The 19,381-nt window shown below is 44.8% G+C and overlaps 3 protein-coding genes across 6 annotated transcripts; 1 reads left to right on the top strand and 2 right to left on the bottom strand.

Annotated features, from left to right (window-relative positions):
• Positions 1–188: 188 nt before the first annotated feature.
• LOC128259485 (adenylyl cyclase X E) lies at positions 189–8,490 on the bottom strand. 4 transcript variants are annotated; one of them, XM_052991870.1, is made up of 12 exons: positions 8,071–8,487; positions 7,543–7,785; positions 5,604–6,427; positions 4,879–5,160; positions 3,640–3,925; positions 3,395–3,570; positions 2,849–3,064; positions 2,465–2,789; positions 2,135–2,403; positions 1,980–2,074; positions 1,763–1,914; positions 189–1,067 (listed from the first exon to the last, which is right to left on the bottom strand). In XM_052991870.1, the coding sequence occupies exons 2-12, from the start codon at positions 7,663–7,665 to the stop codon at positions 324–326; spliced, it is 3,492 nt and encodes a 1,163-aa protein (XP_052847830.1). In that variant the 5' UTR covers positions 7,666–7,785; positions 8,071–8,487; the 3' UTR covers positions 189–323. The 4 variants fall into 4 exon arrangements, with proteins under 4 accessions (XP_052847830.1, XP_052847831.1, XP_052847832.1 ...); XM_052991871.1 differs by lacking the exons at positions 7,543–7,785; positions 8,071–8,487 and adding an exon at positions 6,511–6,661; XM_052991872.1 differs by lacking the exons at positions 4,879–5,160; positions 5,604–6,427; positions 7,543–7,785; positions 8,071–8,487 and having other exon boundaries at positions 3,395–3,576; positions 3,640–3,774.
• Positions 8,491–9,350: 860 nt separating this feature from the next.
• On the top strand, positions 9,351–11,481 carry LOC128259266 (regulation of nuclear pre-mRNA domain-containing protein 1A). The gene is made up of 4 exons (XM_052991556.1): positions 9,351–9,617; positions 9,683–10,404; positions 10,579–10,722; positions 11,156–11,481. The coding sequence occupies exons 1-4, from the start codon at positions 9,467–9,469 to the stop codon at positions 11,306–11,308; spliced, it is 1,170 nt and encodes a 389-aa protein (XP_052847516.1). The 5' UTR covers positions 9,351–9,466; the 3' UTR covers positions 11,309–11,481.
• On the bottom strand, positions 11,400–18,130 carry LOC128259265 (intraflagellar transport protein 172 homolog). The gene is given in 8 exon segments (XM_052991555.1): positions 11,400–15,058; positions 15,613–16,056; positions 16,058–16,141; positions 16,143–16,658; positions 16,954–17,240; positions 17,297–17,492; positions 17,494–17,643; positions 18,003–18,130. Coding segments are annotated over 8 exon segments (5,271 nt in total). The 5' UTR covers positions 18,042–18,130; the 3' UTR covers positions 11,400–11,503.
• Positions 18,131–19,381: the final 1,251 nt, after the last annotated feature.

Raw genomic sequence — 19,381 nt, 5'->3', positions numbered from 1 at the left:
AAAATAATAAAGCCTAAAAGTATGCTATGCAGAAGTAGGAGCGGCATCCCAAAAGTATGTTATGCAAGAAACAAAACTTACAGCCTGAAAGTATGCTACAAATAAATAAAGTTTTCAGTTCAGAGTCTTTATTTACTTAAGTCAATCAACTGTTTGTTTATGTTTGAGCACATTTAATGGTCATTTTTTTTTAGTTCTTGAGCACATTTAATTTTAAAATGGATTTAAGTTAAAAACTACCACATATTTAACCATTAAATGTGCACAAGTTAAATCTATGCTATGTACATGGATGCCTTAGGTCTAATCTCTGGTAAATTCAGCTAGTCTTCTTTTTTTGCCGTGTTCGGGCGATGCGGCAGGAATTGGTAATCGCTGTCGGTGCCGATGATGTAGGTGGGTATATTGCCGCGCCCCTTGACGAAGGTCATGCCCCGATAGTTGCACTGGATGTTGAACTCGCGCAACTTAAGGGCGGTGTTCTCGGTGACCTGTATTTTCCCGGGCACTCCGGTGGAGTCCATGCGGGAGGCCATATTCACGGGATTGCCCCAGATGTCGTAGTGCGGCTTCGAAATGCCTACCACGCCGGCCATGGCCCTGCCATGCGAAATGCCAATCCTCAGCATGCCATAGTCGGTGCTGCCCTCGTACTCTGTCTGCATGTTCTCCGTATTGAAACGCCTCATGGTCCTCATCAGATCCAGGGCAAACTCGGCCATCACCCGCACCACCTCGTTGCTACTGCTCCCATTCGGGGTGGCACTGATCCGTGGTCCCGCACTCGTAACCACATTGCCCTCGTACTGACCGCGCTCCAAGTCGAGATCCAGGGCTATGTTGCTCCCATTTCCGTACGGCACCCGCTGCACTCCGTCTGTGTTTGAGCTGCGGGCTCCATCGTAGCGACTCCTCCGTCCATTCGGCATCAGGGACAAGTTGTGGAACTTCATCTGGGGGGCATTCACCTGCTCCGAACGGGAAACGTCCAGACCACAGGCCGCCATGTACGTCCAGTTGGCCACCTTGATCTTCTCCACGCGCAGGCTCTGCGAGTACTTGTTCAGCTGAGGAAGGGAATAAATGTTTAAATTTGTTAGTTAGTATAAAACTATCCACTAAAATAATCAACGCACAGCCAAATTCAATTAAATAACATTATTTGAGTTCAGCTTCGTTTAAATCTAATGACAGTGATCCCGTTAATAATAAATGTTACATTTTAAGTCTTTACAAAAATTAATGGATTTTACATGCTCTTTTAAAACATGCGTTTAAATAAAACCTGTTTTATGAAGTGTCTTTAAAACCAGAAAATACCTTTACTTATGACAGTAATATTTATTTGAAGCATTACTTTCGCATTACAGTTTGTTGGTTTTATTGATTCCCTTCAAGTACCATTTATCTCGAAGACTATCAATGAAAGTTACATGACCCTTATTTACAGGTATTTTAAGTTTTAGGTTAAAATACCTTTACTAATTACAGTATAATTAATTTGTAGTACCTATGACTAAAATGTATTTAACAGTATTACTGCTAATGAAAACCCAGTACCATTTATCTTGAAAGACTAGAGAAATATTCTCTATTATCTAATTGAACTCACACTTTGGATATACGACGCACTTCTTTTGATAAGATTGCAATACCAAGTTACGAAGTTACTAAATTTAGGCATATTCTGTTTGGGGATCCACCCGATCTGTTGACAGACTACTCACTATTCACTACTCACTACTCACTCCTCACTACTCACCACATCGTCAAAGTCGCAGATAATCTCGTTGAGCACTCGCAGTCCGATCTTGTCGGTGTCGAAGTTTTTGATCGAGGCAAACATTACGGCCACATTGTCGTACTCCTCGTAGTAGAGTTCATTCTGCAGTTGGTTGGACAGATAAAAATCGGCTAAATAAGATAATTAAATGGATTATTTTGGGTGAGCAAATTATGTATGTACAGATAAAACCTACCAACGTGCGTGGGCAAAATATTGGTGAGTAGTACTTTAATGGTGTCATTGGTGATCAAGGCATCTTCCTGCTTTTTCAGTAGTTGTCTTTTCCAGCTGTTAAATTAAATAATTTGTATGTTTATTTATTATAAGGTAGAGAGCTATAGCAATTACTTGTAATCCACTTTGGCAATAAACTCCGTTTGGCGCTCCATCAGATGAAAAATGCCCAATGTGATCAGCATCAGCAGCGTGTGCGAGTACTTGGCATTAAAGTTGACATTTGTGGATGGACTGAGGGCGTATATAAAGTTGAATTCAAAGATCACCAGCCCTGAATAGGCTATCATTATCAAGGCGGAGAAACAGGATTTGACAATAAAAGGTATCCGGGTGAACAAAAACGAGATGCCAATAATCAGGGTCATGCAATTGGTTAGGATCTGCAAATAAATCAGACAATGTAAATTGTAAACTACAATACGTTTTAAGGGACTTTCCCACCCAAGGATGGAAGCACTGCACCCGCTCCTCGAAACCTGGCTCCAGATCCGCATAATCATCGTCATTGCTGCAGCCCAGCACTTGCATTATGGCCACGGCAATGTAGGAGAAAATGATGAGGAAGTATATCACTATCCGGATGACCACGTTCCGCTGCATCTCATCTGAGAGGCGGAAGAGGAGCCCACTGAGCCTGCCATTTGGGGAGGACACATCCGCATCCGACATGTACATGATCCAGAGTTTCTTGTACCACGAAATGATCAGCAGCATGGTGAGCAGGACTATCGTGGTGCCATCTATGTACCAGTAGTGATACCGCGCACTGAAAGTTAACTCTTCAAGTGATTATCTTTTTTTTTTGGGGGGGTGCTATCTACTTACTCCTTGCTCAGCAGCTGGATGGTCAGCAGACCCATGTAGATCACCCAGGACAAGGCAATGCTGTACTTGAGCATCACATCCGGCTCCTGCATGTACTGGAACTCCCAGTTGCGGATGCGAAAGAACAGGCAGCAGGAGCTTATGTTGCGCCGGAAGGTCTCCTCCTCAATTTCATCCTGGGTTAGGCGAGTGCTTCTTCGGAACACTTTAGTTAGTCTGAAAGAAATATTAAGGATAAAAAAGGATAACCTTGATCAAGAAAACGTAGTAGATTCAAAATCAATTTAAGGCTGTACCTATGTGTTGACCATGAAAATGCTATTCCAATTGTACATCGTGTACTTTATATGTATTAAATTCCATACAAAACCTATCCATTTTAATTCTCATATTTTGCCTATTAAATTAAACAGTTTCATATTAAATCACTTAATTTAAAATACATTGCATTTAATATTATGATTGTATATTCAATTTAAATAAGCACACAAACAACAAATATGTATTTGTACTATAACATTTCGTTCCCTAATAAGAAGTACTCACTGTATCCTCCCGATGGGCATCTTGTCCAGCTCGCGGCACATCTCGAGCTTGGCCTGGTTGCGCACCTGGTTGTACTGGTGCAGCGTGGAGCTGTGCATGAAGTTGGCCTTGCTGGCCTCGCTCAGCTTCTTGGCCTGCTGCTCCCTCATCCGGCGACGTGGGTCGTGCATGGGGGCCTACAACTTTCGGTTCGATGTAATGGTGCTGGAGCGGAGGATCGCGTCCTCTGACCGTCAAATACTCACGCGCAGCGACTTGATGAGGAAGGTGCGAATGCCGTGCTTCTGCAGCACCACATCCTCTCGAGCCTTCTCGGTGCCGTCCTCATAGAAGTACTCGCCATCCAGCAGAGATAGCGTCTTCTGGCTGACATGCACTCGTCCAGTGGCTCCTGTGGCCTCCAGTCTATTCGCGATATCCACATCCTTGGACCAAATGTCAAACTGCCATTTGGCTGCTCCAATTACTCCGGACAGAACGTCGCCGGAATGGACACCTATTCGCATGTCGATGTTCAAGTGTCGCTTCTCTCTGGCGATATAAACGAAATAATGCTTGAATTAATATCAGTTTTTTTTTTTACATTTTATCTTTATTTATCTTTTAATGTGATTCATACCTAAAGTTTCTACTTAGCTCCCATTTCCAACTAAATTTCATTATGACCTTGTTAAACTTAAAAGTTCGTCGTAATTTTAGGTAGTAATTGAAGGTTGGGTTTATCTTAGGCAGAGCTATAAAGTATTCTTTTGAATTTATTTGTCTTATCAAAGTTAAAGTAGGAAATATAACTATGACCTCACTTTTATAAGCAAAACGTTATTTCTAGTAAAATGATCAGATGCAAAACATGAAAGAATGAACTATAATTATATAATTGCTTATTTCAAAGAAACAATTTCTTTTAGTATCATCAATATCTATCGCTATCAATACTCACTTTTGTAAGGAAAACCTTATGGTTTAATGCTAAAACCTTTTGTGATTACATTTTTAAAAATAAAATATGATTTCATAATTTTTTATACTTAATTGGAATTCGTTTAATTCCATTAGGTTAGATTTCATAAAGCGACTTTATAAATGTTATCAATAAATTCTTTTATTAGCAAAACCTTTTTTCTATATTTAAATGATAAATTTGAAAATGTGACTTTAATTGATGGAATTTTTGTATTTCCATTAAGTTACTTTTGATTAAACAACTCTATAATTTTATCAGTAACTACTTTTATTACACAAACATTTTTTCTATAGTTAAATACTATCTACGAAAATGTGATTTGCACACCCTCTCTGTACTGATACAAACAATTGGCATTCTTTTAATTCCATTAAGTTAGATTTGATTAAACGGCGCTCTAATCACTATCAATAATCACGGCGTTCATCCGGCCACATAAAATGCGACTAATCAGCAGTGATTAATCACAGCCTGGCTAATGACTTTTATTAGTTGTAAGGGAGAGGACGAATGCACTCACCTAACGTCGCGAATGTCCTTGATCATCCGCAGACCCAGATCCACGCAGCACTTGGCATGATCCGCATTCGGATTGGCCAGTCCAGCCACGCAGTAGTAGCAATCGCCCAGGAACTTGATCCTCAGCACATTGTACTCCTCGCTGGCGATGTCGAATCGCACGAAGAGATCGTGCAGAGCCTCCACCAGTTTCTTCACATCCAGCGTGGTGGTCAGGTGGGTGTAGTTCACCACATCTGCGTAGAGCACGGTGACGTCCTCGTGTGGTTCAATGAAGAGGGTGCTGCAAAAGGGTTATGGGAAGTTGAAGATGATAATAAAGCCCTTTATGAAAAAGTTCCTGGCCCACTTTAATTAATTACACGGGCACAAATAAAAAAGTCAGTAAGAGTAAACGAAATAATATAAAATAATACAAAAACAAATGTTTAAACTCCGAGAATCTAAATTCATTTTTTACATAGTTTTAACATTTGAAAAATAAAATTAAATTAATTTTTAAAATACAACTTTAAATTCAAAAGTCAGATATTGATTTTTATTATTCAATTTTTTATGAGTTCTGATATTTTGTTGTGTTTGTTATCTTTAAGCCACTTATGTTTTATTATTTTTGAATTGGATTATATGTATTTTTCCAGCTGACTTGTATATTCTCTTATTTAATTAATTTATAAATTGAATTTTAATGTTTGCTTTGATCCAAAGTTTGGCTTCCAAACTCACCCATGATCCGGCTGTCGCCACCGCTTGAGCGTCTGGCTGTCGGCACTCCTGCGCAGATCCACCTGCGACTGCTGCTGGTGCTGCTGCTTGGACCGCTCGATGCGGTTCTTCACATCCTCCTGCAGCCGATCTGCGATCTGGGCGGGCAGGATGCTCAGCAAAAGACTCCGCTCCTGATCCCTGGCATACCGCAGCAGCAGATTCTCCTCCACGTACTGCCTGCGATCCAGAAAAGTGGTTCGCAGCGCAATGTCCCTCATGAGGCGAAAGAAAATGCCCAGGAGATTGACACAACTCAAGTAGATAGCCTCGTTCAGGATGCTGTGCATTTGATTGTCATCCTTGGCGGTGATCACAAAACTATAGTTGATTATGTAGCAACAGGTGACCGCTGAGCCGAGGACAAATGGCTGCAGCAGATACGGCACCGGCATGAACATATATATGGCATACAGCGTATACGCATCGTAGATCGGATTCAGGATGTCATTGTGGCTCGTGGCATGGTAGACATTCAGCCCAATGTCCATCAGGACCATCACACAAACGGCCAGCCACGAGGTGGCATACACAATCCAGCCGTGCTTGCTCACCAACTCACTGCGGAAATTCAGGGACAGCACTATCCAAATGACCAGGCCGGAGCACATGTAGGCCACCATGTCCACGTACACGTACTTGATCTCCGGCGTGGTCAGCAGCAGCAGTGTGTGGATCAGGGTCACGGCCACGTGGATCAGGATGAACAGCGACAGGTAACCCACTCGCAATCGACCCATGTACAGGTCGTACGACTCCTCCAGCTCCAAATTGCGACATTTTCTCTGCGGGATTAACATTGTTAAGGGGTAAGTCGATATCACTATGGACTGATGTAATTGTAGTATATGAGTCTTATTTAATAAACCTTTTGAAATTTCCTTATACAGCAGAAAATGACTTTCTGCCTTAAAAGTTCAAATACTTTGTATTTATTTAGTCGAATGTTCAAACATTTTTTGTTACAAAATTTGGAGTTATTTATATTGAAGGGCAATCGTCTCGACTTTTTTACTTTGTTAAGATGTGGTTTGGTTTGACATTAAATAAAAAGTTTAAATACTTTGCTTAAACGGGACGAATGAGAAAATTTTAAAAAGTGCATTTATTTAGATAAATGTTTAATCAGTTTTAGTTACTGAATTATCAGAAGGCACGACTTTTTAAAAATATACTTATATAATATAGCTCAGATTACTGATTATTTTATTTCACTTGAAAATGTATATTATATATATTTCTTAAAGCCAAGATTCTTCTAAGAGTCGAAGAGCAAACATTTCTGCTATAGAAAGATTAATTTTATTTATCCGTGTGATTTAGGTTTATTAGAGGTGGGTTCTATTCGGTTTGGTTAATAGGTAAGTTAAGCCTTGAATGCATTTTCGCCTTGAGTTAAAGTATTTTAAAATCGCAAAAGCTAAATATATATACATATATACATAGATCCATGAAGTGCCCTTCTCTCATACTAAGATTAAGTTTATTGTTAACGTTGTACTAACAAGTACAACATTAATAGGAATATGAACAGAAAGTGATTTTCTTATCGACTGGGTGCTTGGAAAAAAAAAACACTTAGTAATACCTACAAACAAATGTACGTCAAATTTGTATATTCAGTTACTTGTTTCTTGACAAAAACAGAGGAATTACAATTTAACAGGTTCAGTATAAATATAAAGATAGTAGTTATAAAAAAGTTATTTCCTAATACAGTGTTATATGATTTGTAGTTTACAGGAATTTTGCATTCGGTTGCAAATTGGTCAACAGAGATTTTAGTGTCGACTTGTAAAGATTGGCGCTGCATATAAAGATAAAGTGTTGCCCGAATAAAAGTTTCCACACCAATTATTCTTTATAGACAAAGACTAACCCAAAAGGGCGATGCACTCACCACAAGATATGACCATTCCCAGTTCTTCTCGTTTTGCACGGTTTGGGCCTGTTCGCTGGTCCTGGCCAAACTAATGGGATTGGTGCGGTTGTACTCGATGGCCGAGTCGAAGTAGGAATCCATTATGGAGCCGGGTCGGGGATTGGATCGCAATCGGAATCGGAATCGGAATCGGAATCGGAATCAGAGCACTTCCAGCGGTATCATTTTCGGTGGCAGCTATCCACAATATTCAGAGGCTGTCTGGTGAAAAGCATATCACTTATTATCTGATCAAACAATTAGCCACTAGCTATCTAAACAGCAACAAAATCCCCACTTGGCATTCGAATCAGTCAATTGACGGGCCATTCTTATCGGAGTCACAAAAAAATGTAGTGAGAGGGTGTGGATTTTGGTGCTGTGAGTTGTGAGCTGTGCGCTGTGCCATTGCGATGCCATTTGTATGGCTGCAAAAACAGCAGCTAATTTAGCAATTTGTGTAATGTTCTGGTGATAGTGTGCTAATGGTCTGTAAATCACACTCACCCGCACACTCGCCTTCACACTCCAAATCGTTTCAGACGGAGTCCGTTTGCATTATCAGTTGCAATTTAAACGGAAAAGGATCACGGCTGTATATGGCAGTGTAATTTATTTACGGGCTTTGCACTTGAGCACCGTGCGATTTTGCACTTCACTTTCACGTTGGGTAATAAATACGATAATAATTAATCAAAAATTAACACCACTTAAGCGCGTACCGCTTCAACAAGCCAATACACGGCGGACAGGTATCACAAATTACTCTTTTTTTCTTCTACCGCGATAAGCACTCGGCCCGATTCCTCATAAGCATTCCGTCCGTTCGAGTGAAGTGGTGATATATATACTCGGTGGGTATCGGAGATCCACAAACACGACCGATGCCAACGAATTGCTGCGACCAACTGAGGGACCAGCACACCTGTTCATTTGTTATTGTTGATGGCTGAGTGCTGAGAGTTGAGTATGAGGTATGAGGTGTAAGGTGTAAGGTGTAAGGTGTGAGTACGAAGTGAAGAGTTCGCTTATCGGCGTGAAAAGTGTTTGGCGGCACTGGCGCCTGATTGATGACACCGCTGCGTTGGGTGACATGTATGAGGAAAAATGATTAAATACATTGTTTAAGTAATTATTAATACATTAAAACTACATTGGTTTATGTTTTACAATAAAGTTTAGTTTTGGTTTGCTTATACATTTAAATTTCAATTTGAATTAATGGCGCCCCAGCAAAGGCGCTCTCTGGCGGAATAAGTTAGGAAGTAGACATTGCCAGCCCTGGTTTTTTGTTTCGGTAAGCACAAATTTAATTTAATGCCAGTAGTTTGCTTTTCAATACAGTAATTGTAATAGTTGTTAAAAGTTTGTCGCTTAAAACACAAAGTGTACTGATTCTTCATTTAACCCACGAAAAATATTGCAAATAAGTAAATTTCTTAGAAAACTAATTTGCCGTTAAATAAAATGTGATCATTTGTAGGCATTCTGTAAGCCACATTTAATAGCCAATCTGGCAGCACTATTTGAATGTACGAATTGTGTGTTTTATATTAAACATCATAGTTTTTAAGAGTGTTTAAACGTTTGCCACAACAAAGCAACAGCTTCGGGTTCTTCAATATGCATAACAAAAGGTTTTACTCATTTTACACATGCAAAATAACGCTAATAATTGAATTTAACTTCAAACTTATTTCCCGCCTTTAGAAATGAGACCACTTGTAGGCTGTTCAGAAATACCACATGTTATAAATCAATATTCTGGTATTCTGGTCACCTAAGGCTACGGCCACACTACGTGCAAGCTGTTTATTTTCTCGAGTCGGAAAATTGCTCACATTTTCTGTCTCATTTAGTATATAAAATAGCCGGATAAAAGGGGAAAATAAGCTGAGCAGCCATGTCGGCCTTCACGGAGACGGCTCTCCTCAAGAAACTGGCCGAATTGAACAGCAGCCAGCAGAGCATCCAGACCTTATCCTTGTGGCTGATTCACCATCGCAAGCATAGTGCGGCGATTGTGAAAACCTGGCAAAGGGAATTGGAAAATGGTGGGTAGTCCTGGCTCTCTACATATATTCTACCCAATAGTTTGAATATATAATCCATTGAACAGTTGCCGAGCCCAAGAAACTAACCTTCATGTACCTGGCCAACGATGTGATCCAGAACAGCAAGAAGAAGGGTCCGGAATATGGCAAGGAGTTCAACCAGGTGCTGGGCAAGGTCTTCGGCCACATCGGTGAGAAATGTGCCTCGGATAAGCTACTGGGCAGCCTGGGCAGGATCTTAAACATTTGGCTAGAGCGCGGCGTCTACGATCCCAAGGCCATTGCGGATTGGAGGTCACGATTGCACCGGGAAACCACTACCACCAATGGCAAATCCAATGGCGGCGGCGGCGGTGGAGCCAGTGAAAAGTCGGAAAAGCCAGAAAAGGCGGAAAAAGAGCATGGCCACAAGGAGAAATCGGAACGCCGGGAGAAGCGCAAGCACGAGGATCGTCACTCCAAGTCGAAGCGTTCCAGGCAGCATGCTCAACCGAGTACAGGCAGCAGCAGCACCGGCACCAGCAGTAGCTCCGCCACCAACAGCGCTCCTCCGCCCGAGGAAGTCGTAGTTGTAGAGCCGGAAAATGGCCATACACCACCGTATTTGCCTCTGGGCGAACCCCCCGAACCCGAGGAGCTCATCAAGGCCCTGACCAGCATCGAGAACTCCGCCTCCAGCGATGCAGTGGTGCGCGAGAGGATCGCCAAGCTGCCGCAGGAAATATCCGAGATCAGCTGCATCAGCAAGCTGGAGGACAAGGACAAGGCCAAGGCTCTGGCCGTGCAGGTGGGAACCAAAACTTGGACTACACATGGGTGCAGTCGAGATATGAGCACTTAAGAAAGAAACCTAAAGCTTACTATAGCAAAATCGGGCATTAAGGCTCATTATTTCATCTACCAAAACAAAATCTATATTGTGAATTTGATTATTAACTATCTTTACAAACACCTTTTTCAGGTCAACGAAGCTGTGGATCTGCTCAATGATTACAACGCTCGACTGGCGGCGGAAATGGAGGAGCGCACCAAGTTGGCCACCATGCTGCGGGATTTTCAAGTGGAGCAAAAGGAACTTCTCTCCCAGGCCGAGCTACGTCTCGATGTACGTTCCACAACATGGTTTAAGCCCTGCATGCTTTTTGGGGGTTGTTAAATAAGGATATGGGTGCTTGTCCCTCACAGAACTGATTAAATTAAGACAACCTTAATATTTTGAGGCGGTAACCGCCAAAAGTGCTTAAAACGCTTTCAAATTGTAAAGAAAACTAGTAATAGAGAAATCTATGGTTAGATTGTTATTTACCCAAAGCTATTATTTTGAGCATGTTAGCTGCAAACCCCATTAAAAGTATGAACAATCCGTACTAAATCAAAAGAATTGAAGCTGTTTAAAATGTTGTGTTGATAGATAGCTATTTTATGGTCTTTCAATTGTATATTTGTATTTAATTTGTATTAAAAAACCCTGAATTCAGTCCCCCTTTTATTACTCACGAACTTGCAACATCATCGCCTAATTCTCTGTGTCTTTGCAGGAACACAAGAAGAAGCTGGCCAAGATGTTGGGCCTGCAGAAGGAGATCCACGATCACCTGTCCAACCTGCCCGACCTGACGCAATTGCCGGATGTGACCGGCGGACTGGCGCCCCTGCCCTCCGCCGGCGATCTCTTCAACGCCCTGCATTAATAGCAATCCTGATACTGATTCGGAGCCACTTAAAGTCGTGTTTAGAGTTTATACATACTTATACCTTATATTTGCAATTGTTCCCCTATTGGCCAACACTGATTGTAATCCAAAACACACACACACACCCACTAATGACGTTTCAATAATAGCAGCTAATTGCCAGCAACTTACATTTTTTGTTGGCTTGACAACTTAGTTCATCACGTAGTTGGCGGTGCCCTGCCACTTTTCGATGAAGGATATAATGTCGGCGATGCCGCTGCCAGGAGACATCTTTAAGGCCACCGAAAACTTGCTCCAGACATCGCGATTCACTTGGTTGCTGGATGATTGAAAGGTCACCGGTTGACGACCCCTCACTGGAAATCCACTCAGCATGCAGGCCAGATCATTGGCCCCCAAACTGGATTCGTACAAGCCACGATCATCGGTGGGCAACTGCTGGTCCACCTGCTGATCCATGCTCACGGCCAGCACCCATTCACGCACTTCCTCATGCAAACTGGGGTCATTCTTCAGGTGAATGTCCTCGGGCAGGGGCACGGAGCTGGGAAAATCGGTGCTAGCCAGATCGGAATGATCGACCAACTGACCGGAACCCTCCTCAATGGCCTCGCACACGTCCAGATAGTGGTTGAGCATCACAAAGGCCTCGGATTCGCGGCCTGCCTGGCGCAGATCCATCCCGGCTTCGTAGAAACCCTTGTCCACGGGTAGCACATCGGTGTGGCGCAGCAGGGCCAGGGACAATCGCAGAGCCACGGGCTGCAGGGCCTGCACCTCCTTGCAAGCTGCTCTGGTGGCATAGTAGTGGGCTATCAAGAGGAACTGCTCCATGCTGACGGTAAACTGCGAATGCGACTGCTCTGGCATGGCCTTCAGAGATTGCAGTAGGCGGTAGAGGAAGTCCCTCAACTGACGCCACAGGGAACCACCCTCCGTTTGATCCTCCCGCAAGGCCAGACAATCCAAGGCTATCCTGGTGTAGATATTGAAGTGGGCTTCGATGGGCGGCGCTCCATAGCTCAGGTAGAGACCCAGGGCAGTGGAGCAGTTGCCCTCGCGGATCAGCTGAGCTGCATAGACAGCCACATACTTTTGCAGCAGGCCAGGATTCAGTTGCTTGGCCTTCTCCAGGCAGCGCTGCCATTGACCCTGCTCCGCCAGCAGATCGAGAGCAGATACCACATCTATGTCGGCCAGCTGCTCGATATTCCCCTCGTGCCGCAGGCTGGCCTTCTGCTGCTGCTCCACATAGGCCAACAGCTGCAGGTCCGCATCGATCTCCTTGGCCAGCCGGCGGGCCTTGCTCCACTGCTCCGTCTTGATGAACACATCCACCGCCTGCTTGGGCAGATCGGCAGCCAGATAAAGCTGGGCTGCCGGCCCGATCTGCTTGATGGCCAGCAGACGGGGTCCCAGCGCGTGGGCCAACTCCTGGGCATCCGCACCCTCCAGGAACTGATTGCAGATCTCGGCTGCCCGCAGCAGGGCTCGCTCCAAGGTGGCTGCATCCTCGGCATTGCCGGAATCGATTTGCATCAGGCACTCGGCTGCCTTGCGGAACTGCTCCTTCTTGGCAAACTCGGCTGCCTTCTGCAGGTAGCCCCGGGATATGGAGGCGGCATCTTCACCCTGGGTGCCCTGAGCTTGGACCTGACCCCTCTGAAGTTGGGCCTGCAAGCGCCTGAGGTCGTTCAAGGCAGCCGGATAGTGCTCCTCGGCAATGCGCAGGGCATCTTCGTAGAGGGACTCCTGTTTGTAGTGCTCCACTATCAGATCCGGACGATGGGCCCTTAGGAGGAGAGCCTCATAGTCCTTGTAGTTGCGGGTCTCCAAGGCAGCTGCTGCCTGTCCGATGAGCACCTCACCCACGGCATCCGGCAGATGAGATTCAGCCACATTGAGGGCCGCCTGCCAATCGCCTGCATGCTGGTACATCAGTATGGCCTCCTTGGGTTTGTTGGCCTTCAGGAACTCAGCCTCTGCTGCCTCGAATTTACCCTCATCCTCCAGGGACATGGCTATTTTCAGGTGCACCTCATCGGTAGGTCTGCCCGCAAAGCGGCACAGTTCCATGGCGAACTCAAACTGCCCCGAATCGCAGGCAAAACCCACTGCCGTATCCAGGAGGCCCAGTTTGCTGAGCAGCCGCACGGCACTTTCGGTGGGCATGGACTTGGCCCACATGTAGGCCACCTGCTGGCTGGCTCCCTCGGTTCCCTTCTGCTTGGCCACCCGGTAGCCATCCTCCCAGCGTCCCGACGAGCAGTACATGTGCACGGCGGACTTCCAATCGCCCGAGGCCACGAAGTGCAGCTCCGCATTCTTCAGTTTACCCCGCGATTCCAGTTGTCTGGCCAAGTGCAGATGGGTGCTGTCCAGCAAATCCTTGTGATGACGCTCCACTAGACGTATCATGGAGTCGTACAGTTCCCGGCGCTTGTACATGGCTATGGCCAGATCGGGTTCATTGACGGCTATCAGTACCTTCTCGGCATCCCTGTACTTGCCCTGCTCCTCCAGCGTTCCAGCCAGTTGGACAAAGAGCTCCCGGAGTTGCTCCGCCTTTAGGTACTTCTCTCCTATGACATAGGCCCGCTCCCATTTGCCATGACGATTGAGCAGTTCGATGGCATCCTTGTGCAGATGGGCCCGCACCAGCATGTCCTCTGCTCCATCCAGATCCCCGGCAAAGGCCAAATGCTTGGCCAGATCCAGGGCATAGCGTTGTATGAGCTCCGGTTCGTCGAGGACCTTGGCTATCTGGACTGCCTTGCGCCATTGCTTGGCACCCACGGCTGCTTCCAAGGCTTTCTGCGTGGCTCCCGCCTCGATGTAGTGATTGATGGAGGCATCCAGCTGCTTGCGAGCCACCAACCAGTCGCCCCACTCCTCCTCCAAGGCGGTCACCTCCTGGGGGGCCACAATGCGTCCCAGTTCCAGGGCCCTGGCATAGGCTCCTCCCTTGCGGTAGAGGGCTAGAGCGGCTTCCGGACGCGACAATCGATGGGCTATGTCGCCGGCCAGTTCGTAGAGTTCGGAGCGAACTAGTCCCTCGGTGACCTGCAGCATCACTTGCTCGTCCTGGAGGATGTGCGGTGTCTTGAGCGCCAAGCGGGCTGCTCTGGCTGGCTTGTGGGCCTTGAGGAACAGGGACATGGCCTGCTGGAGATCCCCTTGCTCCTCCAGCACCTGACCGGCCTTCTCCTGCTGCTCGCTGCTCAGCAGGTAGTCCATGTGCTGCTGTTTCAGGCTAGAGATTCCATTGTAGCCACGTCTCTCCGCCAGAGCCACTGCCTCGTCCCACATTCCCAGCTGTTGGTACATCCTTAGAGCTGCCTCAATGTCTCCCTGCTCCAAGTAAATCCTCTCTGCAGTTCGTAAGTCCGATCCCAGCAAAGCCATTTTGGCCCTTACTTCGGGACAGAGCATGCCGGGTGAACCGGAGGACTCCTCGAACTCATCCGCCTGCCGGATCATCTCGGCCAGATAGTACGCCTTGGATACATTGCCCAAGGCGGCATAGCATCTCTGCGCCACTCGAAGGTTTCCATCTTCCAGGGAAATCAGGGCCAGGTTGTGCCACATGGCTTTGGCAGCGGGCTTGTCACCCAGGGTTTCCAAGAAATGAACAGCCCTTCCGAAATCGCTGTCATTCACTGCCGTGCCGAACTCCACGAGGCCCTCGTCCAACTGGTAATTGTGCTCACTAGGTCCATCCTGAGATCGAACCACTGTGCGACCCTGTGGGGATTAGCAAGTATGTATAACAAAATATAAAATATAAATAACCATATTTGTATACAGTTGGGATCAACATAATAGAACATATTGGACACAAAAAAAGTTGATTTAATTAAAGTTATTCACAGAAAATAACGATTGTAAATCATTTTAAATAAATTTTTGAAAATCAAAATCTTTCATCTTGATATTACATACGTTTTAAGAGCTTATCAATTTTACAAATTTCAAATTACCAAAAAAAAAATAAATGGTTAATCTTACTTTGTTATAAATAGTTTAAAGTAATTTACTTATTTGAAACGAACTTATTTGAAATGAGCATTAAGATGGAAATAGAATTGCTTTTAATAGGTACTTTTTTAAAAATAAAAAATATATATTTTATTGATAAATAATAATACACGATATTATGCAATATTATACAAAATATATTTGTAAATATTATTTTCGATAAGTTTAACTTTTTAAAAATTGTACTTTTTTCCATTTCGTTTTTTCATAAGCTAAAATCTACTAATATTTTGACCGCAACTGTATAGGACATTACTTACATTCTCGCGCAGCACCTCGATGGCTTCACCGCGAACACTTTGCATGGTGACGTGCTCCGGAAGATCGATGTTGTACCAAATGGCCAAATTGGAGTTGCTCTGGGCCACCACCACATCGCTTTGCGGCACCCACTGGACGAAGGATATGTTGCTGAGCAGGGTCTGCTTTTTGCCCGTGTAGTTATCCACCAGAATCAATCGCAGCTTCTTGTCCCGAAATAGGAGTTTATGGGCAGTCTCGCTCAACTCCAGCCAATCGATCTTGGTTTCATGGTTTATCTGGCCACTGGTCATCCGACTGACCAGATCCACCACACAAATGGTTTTGGCGTCCAGGAGAAAGGCCAATTTTTTGTTTTCCCTGGCATTGCCACGCTCATTCAGACGCACTGAGATGACGTGCGGATTCACGAATTCCGTGCGAACCGAGCCCAGGATAGAGTTAATCGCCGTATTCCACCAAACTCAGTTCGCCCACGTTGAAAACCAGGCATACAGTGGGGTTCTCAAAGTAGAATCGCTCATGGTGTACCGGAGGCGGTCCAGGGAACTTCGCTGCTCAAATTGCGGGTCAGGTCACACAGGATCAGGGACTCCTCGGTGCGGGCCACCAGGTAGTTATCCCTGCCCATGATCCTCACATCATCGATCTCCAGGCCCAGCTGCGACTCAATGGTGAGCTGTTGCGAGGGTTCCGTCAGAGATCTCACTAGCAGTTGACTGGGCGCCACGAAGATCAGCTCGAACTTGTCCTGCCACACGGTGCGTCGAAGTACGGACTCGAAGAGCAGCACTGCCCCACTCACCGATCCCAAGGCCAGTCGGGCTCCATCCCTGCGCCAGAGGAGGCAGCTCAGGGTGTACAGGCAGGCCACCTCCTTGCTGGCACTCTCGCTCCAAGCTCCCTGACGCGGACTCCACGCGAAGATGCGAATCCGGTCGAAGCTGCCGAAGGCCACCGCCTGTCCATTTGGACTACAGGCTGCCACTGTGAACTCCCGTTCGCCTTCGGTTCGGGAATGATCGAAGGTACGCAGCTGGCGACCCTGGTAAGGCAAACATTTAATAAGGCTTTATGTGTTACTCCATCCTATTCTAAAGAATTCGCGTTTTTTATCCTTAATTTGTATACCATTTACAGCCTTAAGCTAGAACTAAGCTCAAAGAGTAGCGATTTGGTTAGAAACTATTACATTACGTCCAATATTCAAACAGTTTAGGGAAATATTCATTGTCATACGCAAATTCTTTCAATGGAAAGAGAGGTGTTTTATAAACTTACTTTTGGTAGCTCTAATCTTAACAAATCCCCAAGAGATTTTGATAGATTTTAAAACATACCATGCTATCGTAGAAGACAATCCTCTGATCACAGCCACCGACGCAAAATCCACCCTGTGGCCAGGCCAGTGCAAAAGGTGGAACGGGATGCTGCACCACTCTGCCAAGTGGTTCCGTGGCCTCATCCGTCATGAAATAGCGTATAATGGTGCCATCATTGTGGCCACTCAGAAAACCAGTTCCCTTGGTATTTGCTGCGAGGGAAATGCAAATGCTATCACCGCCATAGAGACTTTGCGATTTATTGCTTTTGCTGTGAAGGGCGCGAACCTTGCCATCCTCGAGTCCTTAAAGGGTTAAGTAATTAGTAAAAATATTTTTTATATTTAATAACATGATTTACCTGCAATAATAGACCCCGAAGTGAGCCAAATCAGTGCAGTCACAGCACTGGCCTGTGGAAACTTGTTACATATCACCTTCTTGTCGTTCCAGGATTCCCCTAGTTTGTATACATAAACGATGCTATCACTCTGACCCACCGCCAGTTTGGTAGAATCCGGACTAAAGGCCAATCCCCGAATGACATAGGAGTTTTTTTCCGTTCAATGGATTAGCTGGCTTGGTACTGAACTTATCACGCCTTTCTCCTGCATCATCGTACAGTAGAATATGACGATCCGCTGTGGCGATTGCAAGTTTTTGCTGATTGGGAGACCAGGCTAGTCCTGCAATTCGCTGGATTTGCTCCTGCAAGAAGAAAAACACATTTAAGTATATTAGTTTAATTCTTATTTTGTAAACATGACGAACATTTTAATCTTAACACGAAAAAGTACCCGAAAATGGTTAATTAACAAATTTCACAACTGTTGCAATGATAAATTTGGTGAAAATTCTTTTTGGGAAATGCAGAGCTTATTATTAAACAATTATTTAAAATTAAAGCATTAGCATATTATTTTTTTGAACTTGATTAATTTTTGTATAATTTGTATGCCCAAAAACTCTTGAAACTAGAATGTACCACAAAGTAAAAAAAAATGATTTATGAAATTCAGAGCTAAACAGCTTTAAAATTTTCACTTTTCCACTTGCTTTCTGTTTACCTGACCCTCCAGCAAAGTTCGCAGGTATTTCAACTGCATTTTCTTAAGGATATCCTATAGGTTCTTATATTTTTCCCTTAAATTAATTTTCCGATTAGAAATTTGTTAATTTTCCGACGCAGTTTTTCCCGTTGTTGTGGTCCGCGTGTCAGTTGTTGTGGCAACAGGGAGCCAGGCAACCACCCACTGCCTCCCAATGCCACCCACTTCCACCCCTTTGTGGTGTCCGCTGTGTGTTGTTGTGTTGTCTATTTTCTTGGCGCTTCCGCTTTGCGCTGCCATTCTAAATAAATGGCCTTTGTTTTGAGATGCAGCAGGTGCCGGATGGGCCAGGATGTGGATCTGTAGGCGTGGGTGGTGGCTAGTGGGTGGTGGTGGGTGGTGATGGCTGCTCCGGGGGTTGGGTGGGCGTACCACCCACAAAGCTGTTGCTTTCTCTGCAGACAGCGCTGCCCGCTGTGAGTTGTCCTAGTCCTTTCATTAGAGAGAGAAAGAGAGAGAGAGAGAGAGAGAGAGAGAGAGAGAGAGAGAGAGTGGAGAGTGTCCTTGTGCGCATGTCCTGCGAAGGGAGCGATTGGCAGGTGAGAGGCCAATTCATACAGGTGTGCTGTGAGAGCGGGAGCGCATGACCTTGGGGGTGGGTTTGGGGGGAGGTTTTTCCAAATAGGTATAAATCAGCCCTCTATCGGTTTACAGAGCCACTTAGATTTTAACAAAATATAACAGTTTTATGGGAAATGTGGTTCGCCATAAGGCAAAAGTCAACCAACGTTTCGTTATGAACGAAATTGTTTTTGAGTAGTTCTTATCACTACAAGTAATGGCGATAACGCCTAACGTTTTGAGTTTATAGGACTTTTTCTGAAATAAATGTTGTATAATAATAATATTAACAATAATAATATTTTTCCCATAATTTTCTATAATATTTATATTCTAACTAATTTTGTTTAAATCTGCTTACAGAACTAACTGGATCGTACTGCTTTGTTTACGACTTACACTTCTTGTTCATACTGCTTATGTATCCTGCGTTTATATCTTGTTGCGTTGTAAACTGCTTGATCATTCTGCTTGTTTTATATTTTGCACCCCGTTCTGAAGGAAACTTTTCGGAGTGCTGGGTAAGCTTTCACCATTATTTCCCCTGGACGATTCTCAGCAAAGCTATTTCTCTCTTTGTTCTTAAAATCTCTCTCTCTCTCTCTCTCTCTCTTTTGAATCTCTCGTATTTTGGACTTTCGGCAGGTCGTGAATTTCTCGGCTGTTTGGGCAACATCGTTTGCCTTGGCCAAGTCAAAAGGACGAACGGCGGCAGCTGGATAAGGCGGCTGCTGATTATTTTATTCAATGGCGGAGGCCAAGTCAGCGCAGCGCCA

This window comes from Drosophila gunungcola (genome assembly GCF_025200985.1).
Source record: "Drosophila gunungcola strain Sukarami chromosome 3L unlocalized genomic scaffold, Dgunungcola_SK_2 000005F, whole genome shotgun sequence".
NCBI classification, from domain to species: domain Eukaryota; kingdom Metazoa; phylum Arthropoda; class Insecta; order Diptera; family Drosophilidae; genus Drosophila; species Drosophila gunungcola.
The sequence above is the reverse complement of the archived record's forward strand: the minus strand, read 5'-3'. Positions and strand labels throughout refer to the sequence as shown.

Excerpts from the sequence above, each read along its gene's own strand:
- LOC128259266 (XM_052991556.1), top strand. The coding sequence starts at position 9,467 with ATGTCGGCCTTCACGGAGACGGCTCTCCTCAAGAAACTGGCCGAATTG. Across the intron at positions 9,618-9,682 it reads GCAAAGGGAATTGGAAAATG|TTGCCGAGCCCAAGAAACTA; the intron begins GTGGGTAGTCCT and ends TCCATTGAACAG. Across the intron at positions 10,723-11,155 it reads AGGCCGAGCTACGTCTCGAT|GAACACAAGAAGAAGCTGGC; the intron begins GTACGTTCCACA and ends GTGTCTTTGCAG.
- LOC128259485 (XM_052991870.1), bottom strand. The coding sequence starts at position 7,665 with ATGGATTCCTACTTCGACTCGGCCATCGAGTACAACCGCACCAATCCC. Across the intron at positions 3,571-3,639 it reads TCCTCATCAAGTCGCTGCGC|GCCCCCATGCACGACCCACG; the intron begins GTGAGTATTTGA and ends CGAAAGTTGTAG. Across the intron at positions 2,075-2,134 it reads ATTGCCAAAGTGGATTACAA|CTGGAAAAGACAACTACTGA; the intron begins GTAATTGCTATA and ends TTAATTTAACAG.